Source organism: Eleginops maclovinus, chromosome 22 (genome assembly GCF_036324505.1).
Source record: "Eleginops maclovinus isolate JMC-PN-2008 ecotype Puerto Natales chromosome 22, JC_Emac_rtc_rv5, whole genome shotgun sequence".
NCBI lineage: Eukaryota > Metazoa > Chordata > Actinopteri > Perciformes > Eleginopidae > Eleginops > Eleginops maclovinus.
In genome coordinates, this window is record NC_086370.1 from 20,111,124 (window position 1) to 20,123,927 (window position 12,804).

The following is a 12,804-nucleotide window of genomic DNA, read 5'->3' on the forward strand; positions in this document are numbered from 1 at the left end:
CATGTAAAGATAAAATTGCAATTTAAAAACAAGAGGTGTAATGTTTTGAATCTCTTATCATTCGACTTCTATTCTGAATATTTTGCTGCAACACTATTCCTCTGCACTTCCACTTCTCTACATGCAACACATTGTTTAACTTTCCCTATTAAATGTCAAAGGAGTAAAATTAGAAGTAATAATTTTAAAAAATGCTTTAATAATTCAAGTTAATCCCGTGTTTCAGTCTGAAAATGAATTTCTCTTAAGAATGCATCATATTTTCCCACAACAGCATGCACATGGTGTATATGTACAGTCTCTGCATGCTCCAAATGCTGCACTTTGACTCTAGACAATGAGCTGATACTTTTACCGCTCAATGATAATCTCCTCTGTGCACACGATGTTTAAACAAAAGGTCAGAATCCGCACTCGACGTTTTCGTTTGTACTTCCCATCGATCCTGACAGCCTGCAAACATCCAGACATGATCCCGTCTGTTAATGTGTCGTAAGCGCTGCTGTGTGCCAGTTGACCTAATCCCTCATTTATTTGGAGGTAACCCAAATATCAGTCAATATCGGTCTCTTAGTGTCCACCACCTCGCCCCCACCTCCCCAAAAATGGCCCACTAAAACGCCCCTCTTTATCAGGCGCTGCAACCCCTAAAGCTCTTATATAAATAAGATTAGTGTCGCGTTTGAGCGTCTGGGAATAAGAGGTGTAATATCTGATGGTTTTATATGCAGTATTATTGTTATCCCTTCTTAGTCGGGCTGATACTCCTCTCTCTCTCTCCCTCGCTCCTCGTTTGTTCATTCGTTTATTCTGTCTCTGGGTCCCTCTCTCCAGATTCAGACAGTATTATGAGGAGCTAAGCTGGAATAAAGCGGCCCGGCTTCAAATGTTCATATTGTTCTGTTCTGTCTGTCACACTCTCTCTATCCCTGCTCTCTCTTTCTCTCTCTCCCCTTGTAGTACATTTCATCGTGTTTCTCTCTCTCTTCCCTCGCCATCACTTCACCGTAATTCCTCCTCTCCTGTTTTAATCTTCTGCTGCTCTGTTTGTTATCAATTAGGAAGCCTCACTCATATCTAATTGAGGGACAAGTCCTCGTTCACAGAATAAGCCACCTCAGTCCTGGGAGCCGATTTAGCTTCTTTTGAGGCCATTTTGTTGTCGGCCATTTTCACATTTCCTTCTAACTCGTCGCCACAGAGGGCAGGCCCCGCACTATAATTACCCAATCTGTTCCCATTCATACTCTTCAATTTCAGCTCTCTCTCATTCTCTTATCCTCCCCCTTCTTTCCCTCTCTGCTCCCCACCCTCTTTTTTTTCTTCCTCCAGGGGTACAAAAGCAGGGTAACAATATGGGGGTATTAGGGCCGGGTGCAGGCCCAGCTGGGGGTGGCTTTAGCCAGCTGAGGGTTATCCACAGCGAGCCCTGAGTCATGGCACTGATGTCCTGTGATGTTGCTGAGGCGGAAGACTTTCCTTAACACGCTGTACCCTTTGATGGGCCCTCGGTCCCTGCTCTCAGCCCGAGGAAACCCCGCATCCCTGAGGAGCCCCTCATAGGGAGCCCGGATGAGGGTGGGATTCTCTCTGTTTAATCAGTTAGGAGCGGTTGAAGAAAATCGGTCGTTTTATCTTTGTTTTGTCGGAGCTTGAGTGTCTCTTTCTTAAACAGATGAAAATACAGATGTATAAAATATAAACACAAGTACATCTGTCATTATAAACTGACGTATTTTTCACATACAGTATATCCTGCTCCTTCACAAGCATTGGGTTTTCCACTCAACGGCTACTGGGAGCTGACCAGTCCGCTTTCAGCTGTTGCTGCTGGTTATCGACGGGCTCCACTGCAGCAGCCGGGGCAACATGCTGATTTTTGTTAAGGGTGTGTTTTTCATTTACTTCACAGCCGATCTTGGGGATTTAAATCAGTGACCTTTCTGACACAAGAGCAAGTTTTATACCGTCATGCTGCTGCTCCAGTTTCTCAGACTGACAGCTATCTGTGGTCATCGGTGCGGTTTCAGATCATCGGACAGTCCTGGTTCATATCAGGATAGGATGGGTTTCTTCTTATTTCTTGTACCACAGTTACAGAGTAAGAACAACTAGTGATCGTCTTAGTCTTAACTACTATTTTACATCAATTGAAGAGCCATACTTATGCGCTTGTTCTCTTTTTTTAAGGCGTACAAAATTCTAACATTTTCATAATGATACGATGTTTTTAAACTAAACCAATTAACCACGTATTGCTTTGATAGATTTGTATCTTGTAGGCATGTTATTTAAAAACCAATCATATGTGTGTTGCTTTGTGGGACAATAATGCAACAGATCAGATTTATTTAGCATGTTTACTTTTCTTTAGTAGTTTTTATTTGGTCCATTTTCCCATGTAAGTACACAAAATTCTTTAAAAACCTGCTCAGAAATAATACAGATTCAGGACGCGGTGAATGTTCCTTCAGATTTGAATTGAATCTAATTTATTAAAACAACAGTTTGAGAATTCATTCCTTTTTTTCGGGGTATTTTAATAGACGAATTGACCTTACCCTTGCTTGTAGCCCAGAGCTCCTCTTTTAAAACCAGCTGTGTGATGCAGTGTGGATATTAATGTGGCAGCGTTGAGCTTTAAATCAGCCACCCTCAGACATCATTTAGCATTATTATCTGTCTTTATGGCGCTGCAAGACTCAAACAGAGAGATACAGAGGAGACACGCTGCTTCCAATATTGTCGGAGGCTGATATAGTAATGTGCTCGGCTGGATATGTTTCTGTGTAAAGAGAGAATACCAGCGTCTCTGAAAGGTGAACAGTCCCTCGCCTCCTCTCCCACTTTTGAAATGTGACAGATAACATCCTCGCTAGTTCAAAAAGGGAGAGACGAGGGTGTGAGGGGGGAGGGAGGGCTGATTTCAAAGTTTTTGGAGGAACCGGCATTACATCCAACCGGTGCTCTTTCTGATGTCGGGCTTCAAACGGCTCATTTTTTCTTCCTCTGTCATTTCATCTGTTCCCTCTTTCTCCCGCCAAAACACCCCCCCTCCAAAAAAAAGAAAGCTATTGTCATCGGAGCCTAGATTCATTTTAGATTAACGTTCTCGTTTCTTTCTTTCTTTGCATTTCCCTTCAAAGGACCTCCATTATGTTGCCAGCGATAAAGGCGAGGTGGTGCTCGCGGACGTGGCCAAGAGGAAAGCTAATGAAATCGAGGCCCAGAGCGCAGCAGGCAACGGTAAGGAAATAATCATAATGTCCAACCAAGGAGACGCAAATGCTGCTCGTTATTTCTCCTTACATCTGGAATGAGAGGCAGACTCCTGATAACCCCGGTTACTCACCTACACCGACACATTTTCTGTTATTTAATACCATTTTATTCTCAGGCTCTCACACCAAGCAGAATTTATTCAGATCATGTTTGACAGAGGCGTCAAAATTCATACAACCTGTTGCCTTGTTTTAAAGATGAGATCAGTGATGATTAAAAGTGAGATACTGAACGTTTTCATTGCATTGTTTATGAAATTGTAAAAGAAATTCCTTTAAATATCATCTATAGCAGGTTGAGATGCAGCTTGTGTTTCCACATGAGGTTCCTCATGTTTTGAAAAGGTTTTTACCCCCAATTTGCATTTAAAGTCTTTAATATACGACAAATTAAATACTTTGCAAAAAGTTTTAAAAGTAAACAGCGAGGGGGAGGAAAGCCAGCGAAGGCCCTTTTTTTGTCGTACTTTGGGCTGTGCTGCTGCCCTTTGACAAACACTCCCGAAAGCACATACCAGAGGGGATCAAGCCGAGTTCCTGATCACACACACACACACACACACACACACACACACACACACACACACACACACACACACACACACACACACACGCAATTCCTCATAGAGGCTTCAAGGGCCAACGGGTGAGCAGAAAACATTCAAATTTGTGAGGGGAACTAGATGAACATGTCTGATGAGTCCTTCATTGGTGCTTAAAACACACCAGAAGGCAATGTGCTTTAGTGTGTGTGTGTGTGTGTGTGTGTGTGTGTGTGTGTGTGTGTGTGTGTGTGTGTGTGTGTGTGTGTGTGTGTGTGTGTGTGTGTGTGTGTGTGTGTGTGTGTGTGTGTGTGTGTGTGTGTGTGCTCACAGACAGCCAAATGAGGCGAGAGAGGTATTTAACTCGGCTGTATAAGGTCAGACCCCTAAGGCTGAGTGTCTGTGTGTTTGTCGGTGAATGAGAATGAGCGTTTGTGTAACTATGAGGCCGGTTTGCATCCAGTTTCTTTTTTCTTTGGTTATAATGTGATGCATAACACGCACACTCCTCTTCATAAGCCTCTTAATTATGTCCTAGATGATTTACCTCCATCACCTGCAGCATGTCCTATCCTTGGACAACAGCGCTGCAGAGAAAGAGGGAGGAAGGGACAGAAGAGGGGGAAGGAAAAGGAGGGATGAAGGCAGGAAAAAACATATCATTATAATTTGGAAAGACAAAGGGGAAAGGAAACAAGACAGGAAATTAAGAACAAACAAGAATAAAGTTGAGTTAATTAAGAAATAAATGGAAAAAGAAAGCATGAATGAACACTGACCTTACACAGTCTCTCTCACTTCTGCCCGTCGACTAAAGTAAACGAAAGCGGACACATTTAGCAGCCAGTTGGGGAACAGCTTTAAGGAGCTAAATAGGCTGAGGTTACACCCAGGACTTAGAGAAGACCAAAACAGAGATAACAGTGAGTGAATATTGCGCATTAATTAATCAGGGGAAAGGGTTTTCTTCCAGGTCTGGCACGATGAACATTGTATTGTTAAATTAGTCCGATTTTTCAGATCCTGTTGGAACAAAAATGTTACAAACTGAAAATGTTCACACTATATTTCTGGTATAGGCAAGTTTAAAGAGAAAGATGATGCCTCTCATTGTGTGTGTGTGTGTGTGTGTGTGTGTGTGTGTGTGTGTGTGTGTGTGTGTGTGTGTGTGTGTGTGTGTGTGTGTGTGTGTGTGTGTGTGTGTGTGTGTGTGTGTGTGTGTGTGTGTGTGTGTGTGTGTGTGTGTGTGTGTATCTACTGTACAGTTGTGCTTCACTGTACAGACAAACAGACCACATTGACAGCCAGCAGAGAAGACAGGTCATAAATAATGAGTGGCGTGCTTCAAGCAGAGAGCTCCAGTGAACAGGTGTCTCGCTTTACACACACACACACACACACACACACACACACACATACACACACTCACAAAGACAAACACACACACATAGCCTCTGGCATGGCCGTCTAACCCCACCAGTATCAGCTCTGGCTCCCAGGAACACACTACTCTATACATTTACTACATTTCAGAAATATGAAATGGTAATATTGCACTTTCTTCCACTTAATGTATCTCAAGCCTTTGGGTGTTTTGGCCTTAAGTAAACATTACTGTATAATAAAGCTACTCAATAATAAATGTTGTAGTAAAACATTTCCACAGGCTCCTTAAAAACAAGACAAAAACTGATATTTGTTCCCTGATAAATATTTCTTTGGTATTAATTAGAAGCTTATTAACATTAGTTTTGTGTGTCTTTAATAAATAATTCAGTACACTTTTACTCAGTAGAGACTTCAGTTCTTATCTATAGATAGTGCTTTGCAAATTAATCACCCTTATGTGTGGTTGTCATATTATAAAAAGTGGCAGCCACTCGTTTAAACATAAACATAGAGTCTCGGTCACATGTTTTACAAACTCACGTTGACGTTGGAGCTCTGGGAACCTTTGGCCCAGACTGACAATTTTCCTGTTCGAACACACACACACACACACACACACACACACACACACACACACACACACACACACACACACACACACACACACACACACACACACACACACACACACAGAATGAATTGTATTTGTTTTCATTCATGATCACACACTAAAGTTCGAATTCTAAATAGCCCTCGGAGACATGTGTGTGTGTAAATATGTGTACAGTATGTGTGCAGTCGGGTGTGACAGGATCGTAAACTGAAAACACCCCCCATAATATTCAGCTGTTAAACAGAACTGTGTTTCGTTCGTGTAGACGACCCAAATCATCCTACTGTTCCTCTGTGCAAACAGGGAGCGACCTGCAGCGGGTCAACTGCTCGTTATGAAGGCAAACACACAGGTTTACTGCACATACACAAACACACTGTACATTTCACACTTAAACCAGAGGTATGTGAAGGTGGATTTTCATGCAGATGCTTATAACAAAGCCCTTAACAGCACCAGAGCTTCATTACAACGCTAACTAATTAATGACAATAATGTGTTTGGAAAAGGGAGGCTTGAACGTCTCTCTTGTATTGACCAAAATTGTGTATTGAAGCTAAAAAAGAAATGGAGAAATTATTGTTTCTGGTTCCTCAAAGTTTCTCGTGGTGTGTGAAAATGCTAATATTGCTCTATTCAGGTTAATCATTGTAAGGCTCATAGCTTATATAGTAAGATTTCTGGTAAATGCAGTAGTAGTAGTATTTGTACAAATTAAACAAGCGGTAGATAATGTGTTTAATAGTCTGCTCTTAGTTCATTATTGATTTCTGAGGAAGCAGCCATGCTAACTGTTCCATTTGTTTCTATTCTCTATGCTAAGCTAAGCTAACTGCTAGCTGTAACCGTACAGACTCAAAGCAAGAGAAGAAACAAGATCATTTTTTAGTATATTAAACCATTTTTTAGATTTAAACTGAGTAAGGTTTCAGCTCTGCTCATCAGGACTTGGAGTCTGCTGTTTTCTATCTGAGCTATACTTAATCTAACTCTGGTTTTACACCTGTAATTAACAGCCTGATACGACAGAAAACCGTCAAGCAGTGTTTGTTCCTCAGGAGTAAACCCAGCTGATCTAGGCCATCGCCACCCTGGATTTTTCCATTTCACTTCAAGGAAATCACAAACCCTAAATGATTTGCATTGGAAAGAAGAGCGTATCTCATGCTATTGTTTGGATGATTTCTCTTCTGTAATCTAGTGGTTCTTTTAAGGTGGATGTCTTGGACCATATTTCTATGCCGCACTTCTGGTATTCATGTGCATCCATTGTAAACCCTGGTGAACAGAGATCCTGCCTGCACACACACACACACACACACACACACACACACACACATACATATATGCGTAAACACACACAATAGAGGACACACATTTCAGCTTAGCAATGGTCCCTTTTTATAACAGCGTTGGAAATCGCTTATAGCTGTCTGGCTGACAAGTGTGCAGATTTGGATGGATACGGCATTGTGAGAGGCAGAGTAGCGAACAAGTGCGAGGGAAGGCGTCTTTCTCTTCCTCGCTATCTCCTTTTTTCTCTGGAGTGGCATTCTTTTTGCCAGGAGGAGAAGCCAAGTTGTTCCCTGATCGTCATGTCTCCCCCTCACAAAGGCTCATGTGACTGCAGGGCCTTTCAACGGGCAAAGAGACAAGAGCTTTATCTGAAGATCCACTTCTCCACCTCCTCTTCCCTCTCCGTCTCTCCTTTTCTTGGTGGTTGTGGTGAAAGCCTGTTAGCTCCGCTGGGTGTTGAAGCAGCGTCTGTTTCTGTTCCTCTCTCAGCTCTGATCACACAACCTCTCTCCCTGTTTGACTTCTCAATTCAAAAACTTTACCGGCGTGACATGTTCATCAGGAACGGGATTGTCAAGGTGTGACGTCCACATTTGTAAAAGCCTACACACAAACCATATTATGCATCTATAGTATATTTTCATGGCTGAAGTAAACACAGAAAACTGACAAGGCACTGTAGTGAGGGGTGACAAATTGAAGGAAGAACCTGAATAAATGCTTTGATACAGGCTCACTGAATGGGTTGATGGAGATGGTGTGAAACATTTCAAGGCTTTCAGATATGCATTCACAACAATCCAAGTGAACTACCGGAGATCTTGGTGTTAGGGTTTTGTATTTTATGAGCTTCAGTAACGTACAAAACCAGGCAAAAGTCCGATAGATGGAAACAAAAAAGTCACGATTTGTTTATAAAACACAGGAAGAGTTTAAAGCTGGTTGTGACTACTTAATATAAAGGCGTCATAAAGGAAACTATGTGATCAAGGATCATGTCCAGGTAAATGGTCTTACATACTTTTAAGTTCCTATGTGTTTTGTGTCTAGAAGATCCTCCGAGAGGCAGAGATGATTTGACCTGTGTCTCCAGCCTCCAGACGGCAACAGGACCTTCGTACCCGAACACTCCGACAACTCAGTGAGTAAAATGTACTGTGTGTGTGAACGTGTGGTTGTGATTATAGGTTTTTATTAACACTGATGTGGATCTTATTTTCTTTAAACCTGCACTAATTAACTCTATTGGACACTTTTATTGACATTTTACCATATTTTTAAGTTTGTTTGTTGGCAATTTATACATCCAGCCGTTATGGAGTAACATAATCATCTGTTTAAAGTCATGTTTGTGTCCAAACGATGAATGAAAGTGAATTAAAACAAGATGTTTACACCATCTTGAGACACCTTTGCCTCTTAAGTAGATAGGGTTAGGGTAAGGGTTAACTTGACATGTTTAGCTTTGTTTTAAGTCTTCAACAATGACTATTCTGAGCATATTTCCTGACTCTTTAGCCTCTCAATGCTCCGCCTTGTTCAAAGCTAGTAGCTGGAAACATGCATGCCCGACAGCCCAACAATGAGCTGAAACCCCGTTACATTATGCACAGTCAATATAATAAGACATTACAGTTGTTATTATAAGGCTACAGATTACAGCTGCTTTATATCAAATCAAATATTGAGTTCAGCTTGCTCTAAAGAAGCCCCAGACAGATCTGTGTGTGGATGATTCTACTTTAAGTTGTCATCTCCCCTCCCTCGGTGGTTCGGTATTGTCTGTGTGAGAATTGTCTTAGAGCGTCTGTGGCCAAATGACCCAGCTGCAGCCTAAAAGCCCTCGCTCCCAGTGACACTTCAAATGTCAGCGCCACATCAGTTACGGGTCTTACGCTTCCATCCATCCCAACGCTGAACCCACATTTAAAACTCCACCGGACTCCACGCCTCAGAAGCTCAGTGTTTCAGAGTGGTTGTTTAATACACTCGTCTACATGAATGACGTGTGGAAACAGCGTGACTAAAGACACACTCCCTCACTTTGTCCTCACACACAAACATAGCCGTCCACATCTCTATTATAGTGAAGTGATGGAGGGGCCTTCCCTGTCATACCCCGACTAACATATTGGAGTATTTATATGGGATTTGTGTGCATTAGATAAAAAAAAGGCGCTCTTGTTCTTTTCATGGCTGTTTGACTGTAACACTGATGACTCCCCTCCACTCTGCGTTCCTCTAAGCCCCCTCCATCCATCCCAAATCCCTTCCTATCAGCCAATTTAAACAAGCCGGGTCCAGAGAGAGAGAGTGAGAGGGGAAGAGAGGGAGAGAGATGCTCTGTCCTAAGCTCTTTTTAAAAACAGTAAAGGGAGGAAAGAGAGTGGTAAAGAGGGTTAGGGCAATTTGGCAGCCAAGAGCCCAGCGTAGTACCCCAGGTCTAAGAAAGCAGATCCCCAAACCTCCCAACAGATAATAGCCACAGAGAGAAAGAGACAAAAGCCTTTTTTTTATCCCACAATTTCCCCCCTTCCTTTTAGAACAATTTTTCATATCGAACCCCCTGTTTTTTTCGTAATCTGGTCTCCGATGAAGTTTCATTGTTTCTCATGTGAAGCCAATGACAGCTTAGCTGAGAGGGAGAAGGGGAGGCATTGTAGCGCGGGCGTTTTCCCGTTTGGCTCGCTGAGAAAAGAGCAAGAGAAAAGGGAGGAAGGCGAAAGCACAATGGCAGTTCGGGGGCTTCCTCGCCCGATCCACGCATTCCCCAAATCCGACTCTGTGCTCGGAGAAGTGAGAGAGGGAACGAGACGGGAATCTGGGAAGCATCCCAACGTTCCTTTGATGGCTGCTGGCCTTCTCTCTCGTCACGTACTCCTCTGTCAGCGGAGGAAGGAGATCGGAGGCTATTTTTTATTGCTGAATACAGCGGAGGCCAAATGTGATACTAGAGCCTTTTGAATTACATTTGTTATGTATTTATTTCATATTTATTTCCAGATATATTTACATATTGGGGAGTAGGAATGATTTCAGTATCTAGGTCCAGATCCTGAGGTTCACTTCTGTCAAGGTTTGCCATTATTTTAAAGGTTCTGATTAATAAAGATGAGTATCTGCTTTCACTGAGGACCACAGTCATACGTGTTTCACCTGATACTTGCTTTGTGTCCCAAAGATGGTTTGAAAATGAAATTGAAATGGAAGGAAGTTTGTGTTCTTTGGAAGAAGGTGAAAAGGGAGGAATCAAATCCTGCAGCCCTGTCATTTTCATCAGTGTAGGAATCCAAAAAAGCAGAAACAAAGGTGCTCTTTATGCCATGTGAGGCAAAACATCTACACATTGAAGAGAACAGTTATCTTGATCATAAGAATAGGACAGCAGACCATATATACAGTATCTTAGATGTAAATCAATGATGGAAGAGTTATATCAACCCCCTTGCTGATAGGAGTCACGGTAAAAAAGACATCATGCATTTTGAGGTTAGACATAGCTCAGCTTGATTCACATTAACACCCATTTTGTCTTAAGATTGTCCAAAGATAGACTTGAAAACACAGGAAATTGAATCAAAGCTACACCAGGTAGATTGAGGGAAAGCTATTAGATCAAGGCGGGACATCACAACATTTTAGAACAAAATAACCAATCCAAAACCTGGTGACATTATATGCTGTGCTGTGTTTAATGGATGCAATACTCTGTAAACTAAATTCAGCAGAGGTTACACATTCATAATATTCATTTCATTCCTCAGGGCTGAAGGAAGAGCCAATCAGAGGAGACCTCAGGCCGAGAGCATGCGTGTGACCGTGAGTCCAGAAGTGTTCAGGACTCTGTGGCAAAAAGGTGAGTGTGTGTGTGTGTGTGTGTGTGTGAGTGTGTTTCTATCTCTGTCATAAAAGTAATAACAAGTAATGGAGTATGTTCTCCCTCTCTTCCTCCTTCCTGTTCTCTCTCCAGTTTAATAATTATGTGTTTCGGGTGATTAGCAATTGTCTCGCTATCAAGTCGCTGTGTAGTTTGATAATCCGGACTGTAGGCTATTGGAGGCTTTTTGAATATCTGTATAAGGCACGCTGAGGTTTTAATGTCAATCATCGCCTTATTAACACAGCGCTCAGAGCGGGGGAGATCACCATGAGTGACAACGCTTTACATTCGTTAAAACCCAGAAAGGCGACATGTCCGACCTACTGAGTGAGCATGTAACCTGTTCAGGCATTCCGTGTGTGTGTGTGTGTGTTTGTGTGTGTGTGTGTGTGTGTGTGTGTGTGATGTATTGTGGTTATTGAACGTTTGACTTCCTCTAACGTCTCGTGTCGTCTCGTCTTGTCGTGCAGGAAGCAGTGACGGCAGCAGCAGGAATGTGAGTTGATTGGAAATGGATTTTTATTTACCTGACTGTTCAGAGGGATGTTAACAGCAGTATACTTCAGTTGATCGATGAACATTTCCTCCAAAAATGTTGATAATTGATTAATCAATGGCCATTTTTCAAGCAGAAAAGGAGAACTATTAGCTGGTTCAAGATTCTCAAATGTGAGAAATTGCTGTTTTAGGACATCACTTTGGATTTAATGGCCTTTTCACTTCTTTTTTGATAGTGTTACATAGATTTAGTGTCAAATTATCTACGGATGAATAATGTGAAAGGCTTCAAGTCTTTAAAGTTAACCAGAAAGTACATTTTGGTTGTGAGTGCAGCCCTCAGGTGTGAATAAAGGATAGAAAGAGGTGCATGGTACACATTAACATCAGCTGGTAGAGAGGACTCTTCTGAAGGGACTCAAAGGTAAAACATCATGTGCTGTTGAGCATCTGGATTTACTCTTACACACTTTATATTCAGGTTTATAAAACATTTGTGTTTCTTTTCTCTCTCAGGACGATGAAGACCTCGGGATGCTTCATGTGGTCCATTTAGGAATGGTTTGAAAACTAAAGTACGATAAGAGATCTCACCAATGAACTGTAACATTACCTGGAGAGGAACTCAAATCAGTTCATATCCAAATATGAAAAGTGGAATAATACATGTGTGTGTCACCACTTCTGTTGGTGAGTTGTACATGTTTATGTTGCTCAATCACAAGCCTTTATATTTTGAGACCTGTCATATTGTACCGGTGAAATGTTGATGTGAATTCAGGTTATTTCTGTCCAAACCAAATGAGCCTCAAATGAAAACGTTTACACCGGGCTCTGCCTCTAAAATCAGGACTGAAAATGTTTCAAACCTTTCCATTAATCATCCTGAAAAAAATAAAGACTTGTATTATATTTCCATCACCACTGATATTGAATGTTCCAGGCTTCTTCTGTGTGTGTGTGATGTGTGAGTATATATGTGTGTGTGAGTGTGTGTGTGTTGGCCGAGATTACGGGCCACAGTTTTATTCATGAATAGGAGCCAACCAGCGTCTTTAAAGCATCGCGCGGAGCCCCTTTCCTGAACAGCAGCCATGGCCGTGTCAGAGCTGGCGACGCGCGGCGCTCAGCGACTAATCTGACAGCGCCGCGGAGCCCTAATCCCTCACTGTATCCTAATCTATTTACTTTGCATTCTAAGAGGATTTCCACCAAAAAATATACAAGAAGCGATGTTGGAAATGGACAGAAGATCAGCGAGGATGCTTTTCTGCTCTTTTTTTGTTTTGTTAGCTTAAAAAAAAA

General features: G+C 42.0%; 1 protein-coding gene across 2 annotated transcripts in view; it reads left to right on the forward strand.

The window, feature by feature from the left end:
* The window catches only part of wdpcp (WD repeat containing planar cell polarity effector), a 65,763-nt gene extending 53,336 nt beyond the window's left edge, over positions 1-12,427 (forward strand). The window contains exons 14-18 of one of the 2 annotated variants that reach the window (XM_063875040.1): positions 3,147-3,246; positions 8,172-8,262; positions 10,886-10,977; positions 11,472-11,497; positions 12,016-12,427. In XM_063875040.1, coding sequence (XP_063731110.1) covers positions 3,147-3,246; positions 8,172-8,262; positions 10,886-10,977; positions 11,472-11,497; positions 12,016-12,066 — 360 coding nt within the window. In that variant the 3' untranslated portion in view covers positions 12,067-12,427. The remainder of the gene's footprint in view (positions 1-3,146; positions 3,247-8,171; positions 8,263-10,885; positions 10,978-11,471; positions 11,498-12,015) is intronic. The other variant, XM_063875041.1, reaches the window with a different exon arrangement.
* The last annotated feature ends 377 nt before the right edge of the window (positions 12,428-12,804 follow it).